The sequence below is a fragment of the Oncorhynchus mykiss genome, unplaced genomic scaffold, assembly GCF_013265735.2.
Source record: "Oncorhynchus mykiss isolate Arlee unplaced genomic scaffold, USDA_OmykA_1.1 un_scaffold_130, whole genome shotgun sequence".
NCBI classification, from domain to species: Eukaryota; Metazoa; Chordata; class Actinopteri; order Salmoniformes; family Salmonidae; genus Oncorhynchus; species Oncorhynchus mykiss.
This window is the reverse complement of record NW_023493663.1, coordinates 436,833-455,021: the sequence shown is the minus strand read 5'-3', so window position 1 is coordinate 455,021 and position 18,189 is coordinate 436,833. Positions and strand designations below refer to the sequence as shown.

The 18,189-nt window shown below is 45.9% G+C and overlaps 2 protein-coding genes across 11 annotated transcripts in view; one reads left to right on the top strand and one right to left on the bottom strand.

The window, feature by feature from the left end:
* LOC110514366 (developmentally-regulated GTP-binding protein 2) overlaps positions 1 to 15,353 on the bottom strand; it is a 28,474-nt gene extending 13,121 nt beyond the window's left edge. The window contains exons 1-7 of one of the 10 annotated variants that reach the window (XM_036972266.1): positions 15,235 to 15,353; positions 14,365 to 14,470; positions 11,090 to 11,118; positions 10,556 to 10,687; positions 8,888 to 8,977; positions 2,844 to 2,904; positions 215 to 305 (exon numbers count right to left, since the gene is read on the bottom strand). In XM_036972266.1, coding sequence (XP_036828161.1) covers positions 215 to 305; positions 2,844 to 2,904; positions 8,888 to 8,977; positions 10,556 to 10,687; positions 11,090 to 11,118; positions 14,365 to 14,428 — 467 coding nt within the window. In that variant the 5' untranslated portion in view covers positions 14,429 to 14,470; positions 15,235 to 15,353. Of the gene's footprint in view, positions 1 to 214; positions 306 to 2,843; positions 2,905 to 8,887; positions 8,978 to 10,555; positions 10,717 to 10,956; positions 10,986 to 11,089; positions 11,119 to 14,364; positions 14,471 to 14,971 lie in introns of all 10 variants that reach the window. The other 9 variants (XM_036972271.1, XM_036972267.1, XM_036972262.1 and 6 more) reach the window with 9 other exon arrangements.
* LOC110515382 (FAD-linked sulfhydryl oxidase ALR-like) lies at positions 15,320 to 18,050 on the top strand. Its single transcript, XM_021594300.2, has 3 exons — positions 15,320 to 15,731; positions 17,028 to 17,242; positions 17,571 to 18,050. The coding sequence occupies exons 1-3, from the start codon at positions 15,498 to 15,500 to the stop codon at positions 17,731 to 17,733; spliced, it is 612 nt and encodes a 203-aa protein (XP_021449975.2). The 5' UTR covers positions 15,320 to 15,497; the 3' UTR covers positions 17,734 to 18,050.
* The last annotated feature ends 139 nt before the right edge of the window (positions 18,051 to 18,189 follow it).

Genomic DNA, 18,189 nt, shown 5'->3' with positions numbered 1-18,189 from the left:
GGACAGACGGAACACACTAACTAACTAACTAGCTGGGACAGACGGAACACACTAACTAACCAGCTGGGACAGACGGAACACACTAACTAACCAGCTGGGACAGACGGAACACACTAACTAACTAGCTGGGACAGACTGAACAGTACAGGGAAACACACACTAGACGGTTTAGCAGTAACTAACTAGCTGCTAGTACTAAGAACAGAACACACACCTCTGTACGTCTCCCTTGGTGGCGTCCAGCATCATGATGACCACGTCTGCTGTCCTGGCAACAGCAATGACCTGCCGACCTCGACCCTTACCTACGAAACACACACACAGGTCAGAGGTCACCCAATCACAACAAAGAGTTCAAATCATCATCCAATCATAAAAGGCCTCTATATTAATAGCTCAGAGAGAACACAGTGCTCTATATTAATAGCTCAGAGATAACAGTGCTCTATATTAATAGCTCAGAGATAACACAGCGCTCTATATTAATAGCTCAGAGATAACAGTGCTCTATATAAATAGCTCAGAGATAACACAGCGCTCTATATTAATAGCTCAGAGATAAAACAGTGCTCTATATTAATAGCTCAGAGATAACACAGTGCTCAATAACACAGTGCTCTATATTAATAGCTCAGAGATACAGTGCTCTATATTAATAGCTCAGAGATAACACAGTGCTCTATATAAATAGCTCAGAGATAACACAGTGCTCTATATAAATAGCTCAGAGATAACAGTGCTCTATATAAATAGCTCAGAGATAACACAGTGCTCTATATAAATAGCTCGGAGATAACGCAGCGCTCTATAACACAGTGCTCTATATTAATAGTTCAGAGATAACACAGTGCTCTGCATTAATAGCTCAGAGATAACACAGTGCTCTATAACACAGTGCTCTATATTAATAGCTCAGAGATAACACAGTGCTCTATATTACTAGCTCAGAGAGAACACAGTGCTCTATATTAATAGCTCAGAGATAACAGTGCTCTATATTAATAGCTCAGAGAGAACACAGCGCTCTATATTAATAGCTCAGAGATAACAGTGCTTTATATTAATAGCTCAGAGATAACAGTGCTCTATATTAATAGCTCAGAGATAACAGTGGTCTATACTACTAGCCCAGAGATAACACAGCGCTCTATATTAATAGCTCAGAGATAACACAGTGCTCTATATTAATAGCTCAGAGATAACACAGTGCTCTATATTAATAGCTCAGAGATAACAGTGCTCTATACTACTAGCTCAGAGATAACACAGCGCTCTATATTAATCCCACCCATATTATTGAGAGATAACACAGCGCTCTATATTAATCCCAACCACATTATTGAGAGATAACACAGCGCTCTATATTAATCCCAACCACATTATTGAGAGATAACACAGCGCTCTATATTAATCCCACCCATATTATTGAGAGATAACACAGCGCTCTATATTAATCCCAACCACATTATTGAGAGATAACACAGCGCTCTATATTAATCCCAACCACATTATTGAGAGATAACACAGCGCTCTATATTAATCCCACCCATATTATTGAGAGATAACACAGCGCTCTATATTAATCCCAACCACATTATTGAGAGATAACACAGCGCTCTATATTAATCCCAACCACATTATTGAGAGATAACACAGCGCTCTATATTAATCCCACCCATATTATTGAGAGATAACACAGCGCTCTATATTAATCCCACCCATATTATTGAGAGATAACACAGCGCTCTATATTAATCCCACCCATATTATTGAGAGATAACACAGCGCTCTATATTAATCCCAACCACATTATTGAGAGATAACACAGCGCTCTATATTAATCCCACCCATATTATTGAGAGATAACACAGCGCTCTATATTAATCCCACCCATATTATTGAGAGATAACACAGCGCTCTATATTAATCCCACCCATATTATTGAGAGATAACACAGCGCTCTATATTAATCCCACCCATATTATTGAGAGATAACACAGCGCTCTATATTAATCCCACCCACATTATTGAGAGATAACACAGCGCTCTATATTAATCCCACCCATATTATTGAGAGATAACACAGCGCTCTATATTAATCCCACCCATATTATTGAGAGATAACACAGCGCTCTATATTAATCCCACCCATATTATTGAGAGATAACACAGCGCTCTATATTAATCCCACCCACATTATTGAGATAACACAGCGCTCTATATTAATCCCAACCACATTATTGAGAGATAACACAGTGCTCTATATTAATCCCAAACACATTATTAAGAGATAACACAGCGCTCTATATTAATCCCAACCACATTATTGAGAGATAACACAGCGCTCTATATTAATCCCACCCATATTATTGAGAGATAACACAGCGCTCTATATTAATCCCACCCATATTATTGAGAGATAACACAGCGCTCTATATTAATCCCACCCATATTATTGAGAGATAACACAGCGCTCTATATTAATCCCACCCATATTATTGAGAGATAACACAGCGCTCTATATTAATCCCACCCATATTATTGAGAGATAACACAGCGCTCTATATTAATCCCACCCATATTATTGAGAGATAACACAGCGCTCTATATTAATCCCAACCACATTATTAAGAGATAACAAAAGCCTCTGAGTAGTACCACCAGGGGAGCGTTCAGCAGGACGCACTGTTTTAGAACGTTCAGATAGATAGAAATACGTTATGTAGAACAAACACGCCTCTCAGACATGTATAGCAAGGCTCAACTTCAACACCGTTTGGCTACTGAACATGGCAGCAACCCTCTCCACAGTAGACAACCATCACGGTAACCAGTTACTGTACCTTGGGAAGCTCCTTCTATGATTCCTGGCAGATCCAGCAGCTGGATGTTGGCTCCATTATACTGCAGGACAACAGGGTGGGTCATTATACACTACTGTCAGCTGGATGTTGGCTCCATTATACTGCAGGATGGGTTAATATACACTAATGTCAGCTGGATGTTGGCTCCATTATACTGCAGGATGGGTTATTATTCACTACTGTCAGCTGGATGTTGGCTCCATTATACTGCAGGACAACAGGATGGGTCATTATTCACTACTGTCAGCTGGATGTTGGCTCCATTATACTGCAGGACAACAGGATGGGTCATTATACACTACTGTCAGCTGGATGTTGGCTCCATTATACTGCAGAACAACAGGATGGGTCATTATACACTACTGTCAGCTGGATGTTGGCTCCATTATACTGCAGGACAACAGGATGGGTTATTATACACTACTGTCAGCTGGATGTTGGCTCCATTATACTGCAGAACAACAGGATGGGTCATTATACACTACTGTCAGCTGGATGTTGGCTCCATTATACTGCAGAACAACAGGATGGGTCATTATACACTACTGTCAGCTGGATGTTGGCTCCATTATACTGCAGGACAACAGGATGGGTCATTATACACTACTGTCAGCTGGATGTTGGCTCCATTATACTGCAGGACAACAGGATGGGTCATTATACACTACTGTCAGCTGGATGTTGGCTCCATTATACTGCAGGACAACAGGATGGGTCATTATACACTACTGTCAGCTGGATGTTGGCTCCATTACACTGCAGGATGGGTTAATATACACTAATGTCAGCTGGATGTTGGCTCCATTATACTGCAGGATGGGTTATTATTCACTACTGTCAGCTGGATGTTGGCTCCATTATACTGCAGGACAACAGGATGGGTCATTAATCACTACTGTCAGCTGGATGTTGGCTCCATTATACTGCAGGACAACAGGATGGGTCATTATACACTACTGTCAGCTGGATGTTGGCTCCATTATACTGCAGGACAACAGGATGGGTCATTATACACTACTGTCAGCTGGATGTTGGCTCCATTATACTGCAGGACAACAGGATGGGTTATTATACACTACTGTCAGCTGGATGTTGGCTCCATTATACTGCAGGACAACAGGATGGGTCATTATACACTACTGTCAGCTGGATGTTGGCTCCATTATACTGCAGGATGGGTCATTATACACTACTGTCAGCTGGATGTTGGCTCCATTATACTGCAGGACAACAGGATGGGTTATTATACACTACTGTCAGCTGGATGTTGGCTCCATTATACTGCAGGACAACAGGATGGGTCATTATACACTACTGTCAGCTGGATGTTGGCTCCATTATACTGCAGGACAACAAGATGGGTCATTATACACTACTGTCAGCTGGATGTTGGCTCCATTATACTGCAGGACAACAGGGTGGGTTATTATACACTACTGTCAGCTGGATGTTGGCTCCATTATACTGCAGGATGGGTCATTATACACTACTGTCAGCTGGATGTTGGCTCCATTATACTGCAGGACAACAGGATGGGTCATTATACACTACTGTCAGCTGGATGTTGGCTCCATTATACTGCAGGACAACAGGATGGGTCATTATACACTACTGTCAGCTGGATGTTGGCTCCATTATACTGCAGGACAACAGGATGGGTTATTATACACTACTGTCAGCTGGATGTTGGCTCCATTATACTGCAGGACAACAGGATGGGTTATTATACACTACTGTCAGCTGGATGTTGGCTCCATTATACTGCAGGATGGGTTAATATACACTACTGTCAGCTGGACCCCACAACCCCATGGCATGTGGGGTTGTGTATGTTATGTGGTATGGTGTGTGGTATATGGGGTGTGTGGTATGGTATGGTGTGGGGTATGTGGGGGTGTGTATGGTATGGTGTGTGGTATATGGGGTGTGTGGTGTGGTGTGGGGTATATGGGGTGTGGTATGGTATGTGGGGGGGTGTATGTCATGTGGTATGGTATGGGGTATATGGGGTGTGTGGTGTGATATGGTGTGTGGTATAGTATCGTGTGTGTGGTGTGGGGTATGTGGGGTGTGTATGTTATGTGGGGGTGTGTATGTTATGTGGTATGGGGTGTGGTGTGGTATATGGGGTGTGTGGTACGTGTGGGGTATATGGGGTGTGGTATGCTATGTGGGGGTGTGTATGTTATGTGGTATGGGGTGTGGTATATGGGGTGTGGTATGGTGTATATGGGGTGTGTGGTATGGTATGTGGTATGGAATGGTATGGGGTATATGGGGTGTGGTATGGTATGTGGGGTTGTGTATGTTATGTGGTATGGGGTGTGATATATGGGGTGTGTGGTATGGTATGGGGTATATGGGGTGTGGTATGGTGTGGGGTATATGGGGTGTGGTAAGGTATGTGGGGGTGTGTATGTTATGTGGCATGGTATGGTGTGTGGTATATGGGGTGTGTGGTATGGTATGTGGTATGGTATGTGGTATATGGGGTGTGTGGTATATGGGGTATGTGGTGTGGTATGGTGTGGGGTATATGGGTGTGGGGTATATGGGGTGTGTGGTATGGTGTGGGGTATATGGGTGTGGGGTATATGGTGTGTGTGGTATGGTGTGTGGTATGGCATGGTGTTTGGTATGTGGTATGGTGTGTGGTATGGTGTTGGGTATATGGGGTGTGTGGTATGGTGTGGGGTATATGGGTTGTGTGGTATGTTGTGTTATGGTATGTGGTATATGGGGTGTGTGGTATGGTGTGTGGTATATGGGGTGTGTGGAATGGTATATGGTATTGGGTGTGTGGTATGGTATGGGGTGTGTGGAATGGTATATGGTATGGGGTGTGGTATGGTGTGTGGTATATGGGGTGTGTGGTATAGTGTGTGTGGTATAGTGTATGGAATGGTATATGTAATTTGGGTGTGTGGTATGGTATATGGTATGGGGTGTGGTATGGTGTGTGGTATATGGGGTGTGTGGTATGGGGAGTGTGGTATGGTGTGGTATATGGTATGGGGTGTGTGGTATGGTGTATGTGGTGTGGTTGGTATGGTGTGGGGTGTGTGGTATAGTGTGTGGTATGGTGTATTGTATGGGGTGTGTGGAATGGTATATGGTATTGGGTGTGTGGTATGGTATGAGGTGTGTGGAATGGTATATGGTATTGGGTGTGTGGTATGGTGTATTGTATGGGGTGTGTGGAATGGTATATGGTATTGGGTGTGTGGTATGGTATGAGGTGTGTGGAATGGTATATGGTATTGGGTGTGTGGAATGGTATATGGTATTGGGTGTGTGGAATGGTATATGGTATTGGGTGTGTGGAATGGTATATGGTATTGGGTGTGTGGAATGGTATGAGGTGTGTGGAATGGTATATGGTATGAGGTGTGTGGAATGGTATATGGTATGAGGTGTGTGGAATGGTATATGGTATGGGGTGTGTGGAATGGTATGAGGTGTGTGGAATGGTATATGGTATTGGGTGTGTGGAATGGTATATGGTATGGGGTGTGTGGAATGGTATATGGTATGGGGTGTGTGGAATGGTATATGGTATGGGGTGTGTGGAATGGTATATGGTATGGGGTGTGGTATGGTGTGTGGTATATGGGGTGTGTGGTATGGGCTGTGTGGTATGGTGTGTGGTATGGTGTGCCTTATATGGTGTGTGGTAAAGGGTTTGGGGTATGGTGTGTGGTATGGTGTGTGTCATATGGTGTGTGTGGTATGGTGAGTGTGGTATGGGGTATATGTGGTATAGTGTGTGGTATATGGTATGGTGTATGAGGTGTGATATGGGGTATATGTGGTATAGTGTGTGGTATGGTGTGGTATATGGTATGGTGTATGAGGTGTGATATGGGGTATGGTGTATGAGGTGTGGTATGGTGTGTGTGTGGTATGGTGTGTGGGGTATGGTGTGTGTGGTATGGTGTGTGGGGTATGGTATATGGGGTGTGTGGTGTATGAGGTGTGTGGTGTATGGTGTGTGGTATGGTGTATGGGGTGTGTGGTGTATGAGGTGTGGTATGGTGTGTGTGGTATGGTGTGTGTGGTATGGTGTGTGGTATGGTGTATGGGGTGTGGTGTGTGTGGTATGGTGTGTGGGGTGTGGTATGGTGTATGGGGTGTGGTGTGTGTGTGGTATGGTGTATGGGGTGTGGTGTGTGTGTGTGGTGTGGTATATGAGGTGTGGTTTGGGGTGGATGTACCTCTATAACTCCAGGGATACAGGTCAGGGTGGTGTGGTATATGAGGTGTGGTTTGGGGTGGATGTACCTCTATAACTCCAGGGATACAGGTCAGGGTGGTGTGGTATATGAGGTGTGGTTTGGGGTGGATGTACCTCTATAACTCCAGGGATACAGGTCAGGGTGGTGTGGTATATGAGGTGTGGTATGGGGTGGATGTACCTCTATAACTCCAGGGATACAGGTCAGGGTGGTGTGGTATATGAGGTGTGGTTTGGGGTGGATGTACCTCTATAACTCCAGGGATACAGGTCAGGGTGGTGTGGTATATGAGGTGTGGTTTGGGGTGGATGTACCTCTATAACTCCAGGGATACAGGTCAGGGTGGTGTGGTATATGAGGTGTGGTTTGGGGTGGATGTACCTCTATAACTCCAGGGATACAGGTCAGGGTGGTGTGGTATATGAGGTGTGGTTTGGGGTGGATGTACCTCTATAACTCCAGGGATACAGGTCAGGGTGGTGTGGTATATGAGGTGTGGTTTGGGGTGGATGTACCTCTATAACTCCAGGGATACAGGTCAGGGTGGTGTGGTATATGAGGTGTGGTTTGGGGTGGATGTACCTCTATAACTCCAGGGATACAGGTCAGGGTGGTGTGGTATATGAGGTGTGGTTTGGGGTGGATGTACCTCTATAACTCCAGGGATACAGGTCAGGGTGGTGTGGTATATGAGGTGTGGTTTGGGGTGGATGTACCTCTATAACTCCAGGGATACAGGTCAGGGTGGTGTGGTATATGAGGTGTGGTTTGGGGTGGATGTACCTCTATAACTCCAGGGATACAGGTCAGGGTGGTGTGGTATATGAGGTGTGGTTTGGGGTGGATGTACCTCTATAACTCCAGGGATACAGGTCAGGGTGGTGTGGTATATGAGGTGTGGTTTGGGGTGGATGTACCTCTATAACTCCAGGGATACAGGTCAGGGTGGTGTGGTATATGAGGTGTGGTTTGGGGTGGATGTACCTCTATAACTCCAGGGATACAGGTCAGGGTGGTGTGGTATATGAGGTGTGGTTTGGGGTGGATGTACCTCTATAACTCCAGGGATACAGGTCAGGGTGGTGTGGTATATGAGGTGTGGTTTGGGGTGGATGTACCTCTATAACTCCAGGGATACAGGTCAGGGTGGTGTGGTATATGAGGTGTGGTTTGGGGTGGATGTACCTCTATAACTCCAGGGATACAGGTCAGGGTGGTGTGGTATATGAGGTGTTGTTTGGGGTGGATGTACCTCTATAACTCCAGGGATACAGGTCAGGGTGGTGTGGTATATGAGGTGTGGTATGGGGTGGATGTACCTCTATAACTCCAGGGATACAGGTCAGGGTGGTGTGGTATATGAGGTGTGGTTTGGGGTGGATGTACCTCTATAACTCCAGGGATACAGGTCAGGGTGGTGTGGTATATGAGGTGTGGTTTGGGGTGGATGTACCTCTATAACTCCAGGGATACAGGTCAGGGTGGTGTGGTATATGAGGTGTGGTTTGGGGTGGATGTACCTCTATAACTCCAGGGATACAGGTCAGGGTGGTGTGGTATATGAGGTGTGGTTTGGGGTGGATGTACCTCTATAACTCCAGGGATACAGGTCAGGGTGGTGTGGTATATGAGGTGTGGTTTGGGGTGGATGTACCTCTATAACTCCAGGGATACAGGTCAGGGTGGTGTGGTATATGAGGTGTGGTTTGGGGTGGATGTACCTCTATAACTCCAGGGATACAGGTCAGGGTGGTGTGGTATATGAGGTGTGGTTTGGGGTGGATGTACCTCTATAACTCCAGGGATACAGGTCAGGGTGGTGAACTCATAGGAAGCTGCTTCACTGGCTGTTGCTGTCATCAGACTGAGGAAGGTGGACTAGAGGACAGAGACATGAGTTAACACACAGGACTAGAGGACAGAGACATGGGTTAACACAAAGGACTAGAGGACAGAGACATGAGTTAACACACAGGACTAGAGGACAGAGACATGAGTTAACACACAGGACTAGAGGACAGAGACATGAGTTAACACAAAGGACTAGAGGACAGAGACATGGGTTAACACACAGGACTAGAGGACAGAGACATGGGTTAACACAAAGGACTAGAGGACAGAGACATGAGTTAACACACAGGACTAGAGGACAGAGACATGAGTTAACACACAGGACTAGAGGACAGAGACATAAGTTAACAAACAGGACTAGAGGACAGAGACATGAGTTAACACACAGGACTAGAGGACAGAGACATGAGTTAACACACAGGACTAGAGGACAGAGACATGAGTTAACACACAGGACTAGAGGACAGAGACATGAGTTAACACACAGGACTAGAGGACAGAGACATGGGTTAACACACAGGACTAGAGGACAGAGACATGGGTTAACACACAGGACTAGAGGACAGAGACATGAGTTAACACACAGGACTAGAGGACAGAGACATAAGTTAACAAACAGGACTAGAGGACAGAGACATGAGTTAACACACAGGACTAGAGGACAGAGACATGAGTTAACACACAGGACTAGAGGACAGAGACATGAGTTAACACACAGGACTAGAGGACAGAGACATGAGTTAACACACAGGACTAGAGGACAGAGACATGAGTTAACACACAGGACTAGAGGACAGAGACATGAGTTAACACACAGGACTAGAGGACAGAGACATGGGTTAACACACAGGACTAGAGGACAGAGACATGGGTTAACACACAGGACTAGAGGACAGGGACATGAGTTAACACACAGGACTAGAGGACAGAGACATGAGTTAACACACAGGACTAGAGGACAGAGACAGAGACATGAGTTAACACACAGGACTAGAGGACAGAGACATGGGTTAACACACAGGACTAGAGGACAGAGACATGAGTTAACACACAGGACTAGAGGACAGAGACATGGGTTAATACACAGGACTAGAGGACAGAGACAGAGACATGGGTTAACACACAGGACTAGAGGACAGAGACATGGGTTAACACACAGGACTAGAGGACAGAGACAGAGACATGAGTTAACACACAGGACTAGAGGACAGAGACATGAGTTAACACACAGGACTAGAGGACAGAGACATGGGTTAACACACAGGACTAGAGGACAGAGACAGAGACATGAGTTAACACACAGGACTAGAGGACAGAGACAGAGACATGAGTTAACACACAGGACTAGAGGACAGAGACAGAGACATGAGTTAACACACAGGACTAGAGGACAGAGACAGATACATGAGTTAACACACAGGACTAGAGGACAGAGACATGAGTTAACACACAGGACTAGAGGACAGAGACATGAGTTAACACACAGGACTAGAGGACAGAGACAGAGACATGAGTTAACACACAGGACTAGAGGACAGAGACATGAGTTGACACACAGGACTAGAGGACACGTTGTGAGCGTGCTCAGTCTGTTTCCTGTCTGACCTTTCCGACGGAGGGGAAGCCAATCAGTGCAACACGTGCGTCTCCAGATTTCATGACATCGAAGCCCTCTCCTTTGGCTCCTGCGGACTTGGACGGTTCCAGCAGCTGGGCGCGGTACTTCGCTAGCTTAGCCTTTAGCAGGCCCAGATGGTACTCCGTAGCTACACACACAGGGGGAAATACTGGGACTTAGCTAGCTTAGCCTTCAGCAGGCCCAGATAGTACTTCGTGGCTACACACACAGGGGGAAAATACTGGGACTTAGCCTTCAGCAGGCCCAGATGGTACCCTGTGGCTACACACACAGGGGGAAAATACTGGGACTTAGCCTTCAGCAGGCCCAGATGGTACTACGTGGCTACACACACAGGGGGAAAATACTGGGACTTAGCTAGCTTAGCCTTCAGCAGGCCCAGATGGTACTCTGTGGCTACACACACAGGGGGAAATACTGGGACTTAGCTAGCTTAGCCTTCAGCAGGCCCAGATGGTACTCCGTGGCTACACACACAGGGGGAAATACTGGGACTTAGCCTTCAGCAGGCCCAGATGGTACTCCGTGGCTACACACACAGGGGGAAATACTGGGACTTAGCTAGCTTAGCCTTCAGCAGGCCCAGATGGTACTCTGTAGCTACACACACAGGGGGAAATACTGGGACTTAGCTAGCTTAGCCTTCAGCAGGCCCAGATGGTACTCTGTAGCTACACACACAGGGGGAAATACTGGGACTTAGCCTTCAGCAGGCCCAGATGGTACTCCGTCTGGAGTACAACAATCTGCACAAGAACTCACTACTGTAATGGTCCAGGTGAAGACACACACACACACACACACACACACACACACACACACACACACACACACACACACACAGACAGACACACACACACAATAACATACACACTACCATAGACACACAATAACATACACACTACTATACATACAGACACACACACACAATAACATACACACTACTATACAGACACACACACAACATACACACTACTATACAGACACACACACAGACACACACACACTACTATACAGACACACACACACACACACACACACACAATAACATACACACTACTATACAGACACACACACACACAATAACATACACACACACACACAATAACATACTCACTACTATACACACACACACAATAACATACACACACACACAATAACATACACACATGCATTTAGTGTTGTAGATATGTGGTAGTGGAGTAGGGGCCTGAGGGCAAACACATAGTGTGTTGTGAATTCTGAAATGAATGTATTGTAATGTTTTTAAAATTGTGTAACTGCCTTCATTTTGCTGGACCCCAGGAAGAGTAGCCGAGCTAATGGGGATCCATAATAAACCCCAGGAAGAGTAGCCGAGCTAATGGGGATCCATAATAAACCCCAGGAAGAGTAGCCGAGCTAATGGGGATCCATAATAAACCCCAGGAAGAGTAGCCGAGCTAATGGGGATCCATAATAAACCCCAGGAAGAGTAGCCGAGCTAATGGGGATCCATAATAAACCCCAGGAAGAGTAGCCGAGCTAATGGGGATCCATAATAAACCCCAGGAAGAGTAGCCGAGCTAATGGGGATCCATAATAAACCCCAGGAAGAGTAGCCGAGCTAATGGGGATCCATAATAAACCCCAGGAAGAGTAGCCGAGCTAATGGGGATCCATAATAAACCCCAGGAAGAGTAGCCGAGCTAATGGGGATCCATAATAAACCCCAGGAAGAGTAGCCGAGCTAATGGGGATCCATAATAAACCCCAGGAAGAGTAGCCGAGCTAATGGGGATCCATAATAAACCCCAGGAAGAGTAGCCGAGCTAATGGGGATCCATAATAAACCCCAGGAAGAGTAGCCGAGCTAATGGGGATCCATAATAAACCCCAGGAAGAGTAGCCGAGCTAATGGGGATCCATAATAAACCCCAGGAAGAGTAGCCGAGCTAATGGGGATCCATAATAAACCCCAGGAAGAGTAGCCGAGCTAATGGGGATCCATAATAAACCCCAGGAAGAGTAGCCGAGCTAATGGGGATCCATAATAAACCCCAGGAAGAGTAGCCGAGCTAATGGGGATCCATAATAAACCCCAGGAAGAGTAGCCGAGCTAATGGGGATCCATAATAAACCCCAGGAAGAGTAGCCGAGCTAATGGGGATCCATAATAAACCCCAGGAAGAGTAGCCGAGCTAATGGGGATCCATAATAAACCCCAGGAAGAGTAGCCGAGCTAATGGGGATCCATAATAAACCCCAGGAAGAGTAGCCGAGCTAATGGGGATCCATAATAAACCCCAGGAAGAGTAGCCGAGCTAATGGGGATCCATAATAAACCCCAGGAAGAGTAGCTGAGCTAATGGGTATCCATAATAAACCCCAGGAAGAGCAGCGGAGCTAATGGGGATCCATGATAAAAACACACTAATTCGTGCTCACACTCTCACTGTGACATAAGTTGATCGAAATGTCCTGGGTAGACAGACCCCACTAGCGAGGCCTGACAGAGGAACTGGCTAGCTAAAAGTGTCCAAGTTCAACTTTACCCCCCGATGCCTTGAGATGGATGAAATCATACCTTGAAGGCAGAACTCAGTGTGTCAGAGTGATCCTAAATGGCCTGGCTCCCCCTCCACTCAGTACTTTTGTTAAACAGAAAACCCAAACATATGGCAACAGATCCACAAGGTCTGCCATGAGAGGTGACTGTACAGTTCCCTTAAGGAAAAGCACCTTTAGTAAATCTGCATTCTCTGTGAGAGCTTCCCATGTCTGGAATACACTGCCATCAGACACACATAACTGCACCACATATCACACTTTCACAAAATGCATGAAGACATGGCTAAAGGTCAATCAGATTTGTGAACATGGTCCCTAGCTGTGTGTTGCTGCTTTCCATGTTATCTGTTGTCTGTAGCTTGTGAGGTGTAGAAACACTTTGTTGCTTTTATGAATTTTGTTCTATGTTTCTCTGTCTGTATGCTACGTCTTGCTTGTTCTATGTTGCTCTGTCTGTATGCTACGTCTTGCTTGTTCTATGTTGATCTGTCTGTATGCTACGTCTTGCTTGTTCTATGTTGCTCTGTCTGTATGCTACATCTTGCTTGTTCTATGTTGCTCTGTCTGTATGCTACGTCTTGCTTGTTCTATGTTGCTCTGTCTGTATGCTACGTCTTGCTTGTTCTATGTTGCTCTGTCTGTATGCTACGTCTTGCTTGTTCTATGTTGCTCTGCCTGTATGCTACGTCTTGCTTGTTCTATGTTTCTCTGTCTGTATGCTACGTCTTGCTTGTTCTATGTTGCTCTGTCTGTATGCTGTCTTGCTTGTTCTATGTTGCTCTGTCTGTATGCTATGTCTTGCTTGTTCTATGTTGCTGTCTGTATGCTACGTCTTGCTTGTTCTATGTTGCTCTGTCTGTATGCTACGTCTTGCTTGTTCTATGTTGCTCTGTCTGTATGCTACGTCTTGCTTGTTCTATGTTGCTCTGTCTGTATGCTACGTCTTGCTTGTTCTATGTTGCTCTGTCTGTATGCTACGTCTTGCTTGTTCTATGTTGCTCTGTCTGTATGCTATGTCTTGCTTGTCCGATGTTGCTCACTGCTCAATGATTGTCTATATTGTAATAGTTTTTAATAACCTGCCCTGGGACTTCGGTTGAAAATTAGCCGGCTGGCTAAAACCGGCACTTTTACTGAAACGTTGATTAATGTGCACTGTCCCTGTAAAAATAAAATAAACTCAAACACAACCCAGCCGGCCACTCTCGGCACACCTCTACCTTACCTTTGTTTTTCTGTGTTCGAGAGATCTCTCTCTCTATCTCTCCTATCTTCTCCAGGATACCCATGTTGTCGTAGCGGGCAGGTTACACTTCTAGTCTGGTTACTGCCTGGAGAGAGAGACACACATCAGACTGGTTACTGCCTGGAGAGAGACACACATCAGACTGGTTAGTGCCTGGAGAGAGACACTACATCAGACTGGTTACTGTCTGGAGAGAGACACACATCAGACTGGTTAGTGTCTGGAGAGAGACACTACATCAGACTGGTTACTGTCTGGAGAGAGACAGACATCAGACTGGTTACTGCCTGGGGAGAGAGACACTACTTCAGACTGGTTACTGTCTGGAGAGAGACAGACATCAGACTGGTTACTGCCTGAAGAGAGACACTACATCAGACTGGTTACTGCCTGGAGAGAGACACTACATCAGACTGGTTACTGCCTGGAGAGAGACACTACATCAGACTGGAACCACTGGAGGCTGCTGGGTGGAGGACGGCTTATAATAATGGCTGGAACGGAGCGAATGGAAACAATGTGTTTGATACCATTCCACTCCAGCCATTACCACGAGTCCATCCTCCCGAATGAAGGTGCCACCAACCTTCTGTGATTGAAACGTGTCAACACTGCTACTCCCCAATAGCCTAGCAAGCTCGCTAACTAGCGGTAGCTTCCTGTGTTAGGCAACTAGTGAGAAGACCGCAACATTAATTTGTCAATCAAATAAAAACTACAGATTTAACTAAAATCCAAGAAGTTAACATACAAACACAAAACTGATCAGCCGGTAGTAATATCTATGAAAAATATACACTTTAAATGTTTTCGACTCAACTGCATGCATAGAAAAATGACATCACAAACCGGAACTACAGGGTTCCGTTCTCTTTTCATTCCGGTGGGGAACAAAACATCTAACGTTAAATACCTGGGAAAATAGTTCCTAGTCAAATATCAAGTAGTTTACAGAACACTGTTCGAGTGGACTTACTGCCCTACATGTTTAGAATAAATTCAGACATGTGTAGTTGGTGAACATGGAGGCCGGGTGTCATAAATAGAACACATGGAGGAGGAGTTATAAAGCGTTATAACGGAAGCGTCCTTCAGCCGCGGGTTCTGGTCCGATGACAGATCCTTCCCACGGTAACACAGCGGACATGGCCGCGTCCACCGGAGGATCATCCACCGCGGGCATCCAGGGGTTCCCCATCATAACCGGCAGGCCCCCGGAGGACAGCACCGGTAAGGACCCGGAGCAGACCGGAGAACCGAAGAAAAAGCCGTGCAGGGCTTGTACCGACTTCAAGTCGTGGATGAAGGTCCAGAAAACGCCACAGACCCCAGCAGCAGCGCCACAGGTGAGCATGGCTCTCGACCTTCGCCCCTCCCGAGTCCGTACGGGAGTTGCAACGATGGGACAAGACTGGAACTACTACCAATTGGATATCACTAAATTGGAGAGAAAACGGGATTTAAAATATATGTATTTCCATGGGAGAGAAACTGAATGTAATTATCTGCAGTTGACATAGCTAAGTAAATGGAAGAATACTCGTATTGCAATGTGGGTGGCTCTTAAAATAGTCTTTGGTTGTGCATAGTGTAGTCTTCGGCACAAGGTGTTGCCTGGGAACAGCACCCTCTTAGATGTAGGAGGTGACGATCTGCAACACGGATTGGCTCCCGTGCTGAGGTGAAGAGCTCAGAAGTCCCTGCCCTCTCCAGAAGTCCCTGCCCTATCCAGAATAGCCTTCTCTCTAGATCTTTGACAGCTGGATCTGCTATCCTTTCACCCTCCTCCATGACCATAAATTCATTAAACTGAAAATGAATTAAACTATTTACCCATTTAATAACCAGACCTTCATACACACTTGCTATATGCTGAATTCTTGACGCACAATCGACTGTTCTGCAATATGCTGCCAGCACACCCACAAGTGAGCCACGCATGATTTACTGCGTACTGACGCGCACGGCCAGTTTCACTACCGTGCATTCTAATTCCAGCGTCTGCACTCTCGTTCACGCGTATAAAAACACACGTTTCTTTTGATTTGGCCTTTAGAAACTGACTGTCCTCTCAGACTGAAGGTTATGAGCGTCAAACTACCGTAAAGCTACTTGTTTGAGACAAACGTCAACCTACTGTAAAGCTACTTGTTTGAGACAAACGTCAACCGACCGTAAAGCTACTTGTTTGAGACAAACGTCAACCTACCGTAAAGCTACTTGTTTGAGACAAACGTCAACCGACCGTAAAGCTACTTGTTTGAGACAAACGTCAACCGACCGTAAAGCTACTTGTTTGAGACAAACGTCAACCGACCGTAAAGCTACTTGTTTGAGACAAACGTCAACCGACCGTAAAGCTACTTGTTTGAGACAAACGTCACTGTTTATGTAGCTGATAAGATGTTTCCTCATGGACACCTCTGTAAACTGCCACTTTGTTCTGACTCTGCCAGGCCTCTACTGTTATCTAGTAGAGGATCTATTTAGATTAGTAAACCTGAATGACGTCAGTGTGGATAGCCTACTAACTCTGCATGTGTTTCATCATGTTGAGTAACGATGACTTGGTAATGCCCATCAGACAACTCAGTCAAGCAGAATGTGTGTCTGTCTGTATCCCTGTGTGTGTTTGTGTGTAGGAGGCCCCAGCTGAGCATGTGGAGCCCCAGCGGCAGCCGGAGTGTCCGCTGGACAGGGAAGAGTTAGGGCGTAACACCTGGTCCTTCCTGCACACCATGGCAGCTTACTACCCAGACCGGCCCTCCCCCAGACAGCAGACAGACATGGGACAGTTCATCAACCTCTTCTCTAAGGTCTTCCCCTGCGAGGAGTGTGCTGAGGACCTGCGGACAAGGTCAGGGGTTAGAGGTTATGTTATTGTGTGCTACGTTGGCTGGTGTTGAGAGTTGTATAATTGGTTCTAGTGAGTTAAAGGTCACAGATGACTGGCAGTAGATACAGGTCCACTTCCTGCCCAACTAGATACCCAGGAGTAGCATTGCATCAATCAATGGTTGCATGCCACGTCATCCACTATGCAGTCGGGCATCAGATTGCTATATTATATGTGGTTAGCTGATCTGTTAAATACCTGTCCAGGCATTGTAAGATCGTCTGCAATGTAGTCGAGTAGGGACTCCACCACAGTGTTGACTAAATGACATCACTTCCTGTTTCCTCAGGCTGAAGACCAATCAGCCAGACGCCAGTAGTCGCCACGCCCTCTCCCAGTGGCTGTGTGGCGTCCATAACGACGTCAACGCTCGGCTGGGGAAGCAGCCGTTTGACTGTTCCCTCGTGGATGAGAGGTGGAGGGACGGTTGGAAAGATGGCAGCTGTGACTGATTCATTACTGTTACCTGGGAACTGAGAGATACAGGACGCGTCTATTCACATCCTGTTCCCTGTATAGGAGTGTTTAGGGAACTATCTGGCATCTGACACAGAGACTGTTCTATTTTCTGATTGGCTACGGATCTACATGATGCTCACTATCAATCTGTTGTCCAGTGTCTACAGAAAGTATTCATACCCCTGGACTAATTACACATGTTGTTGTGTTACAGCCTGAATTCAACATGGATTAAATACCCCATAATGACATCACAATACCCCATAATGACATCACAATAACCCATAATGACATCACAATACCCCATAATGACATCACAATACCCCATAATGACATCACAATACCCCATAATGACATCACAATACCCCATAATGACCTCAAAATACCCCATAATGACATCACAATACCCCATAATGACATCACAATACCTCATAATGACATCACAATAC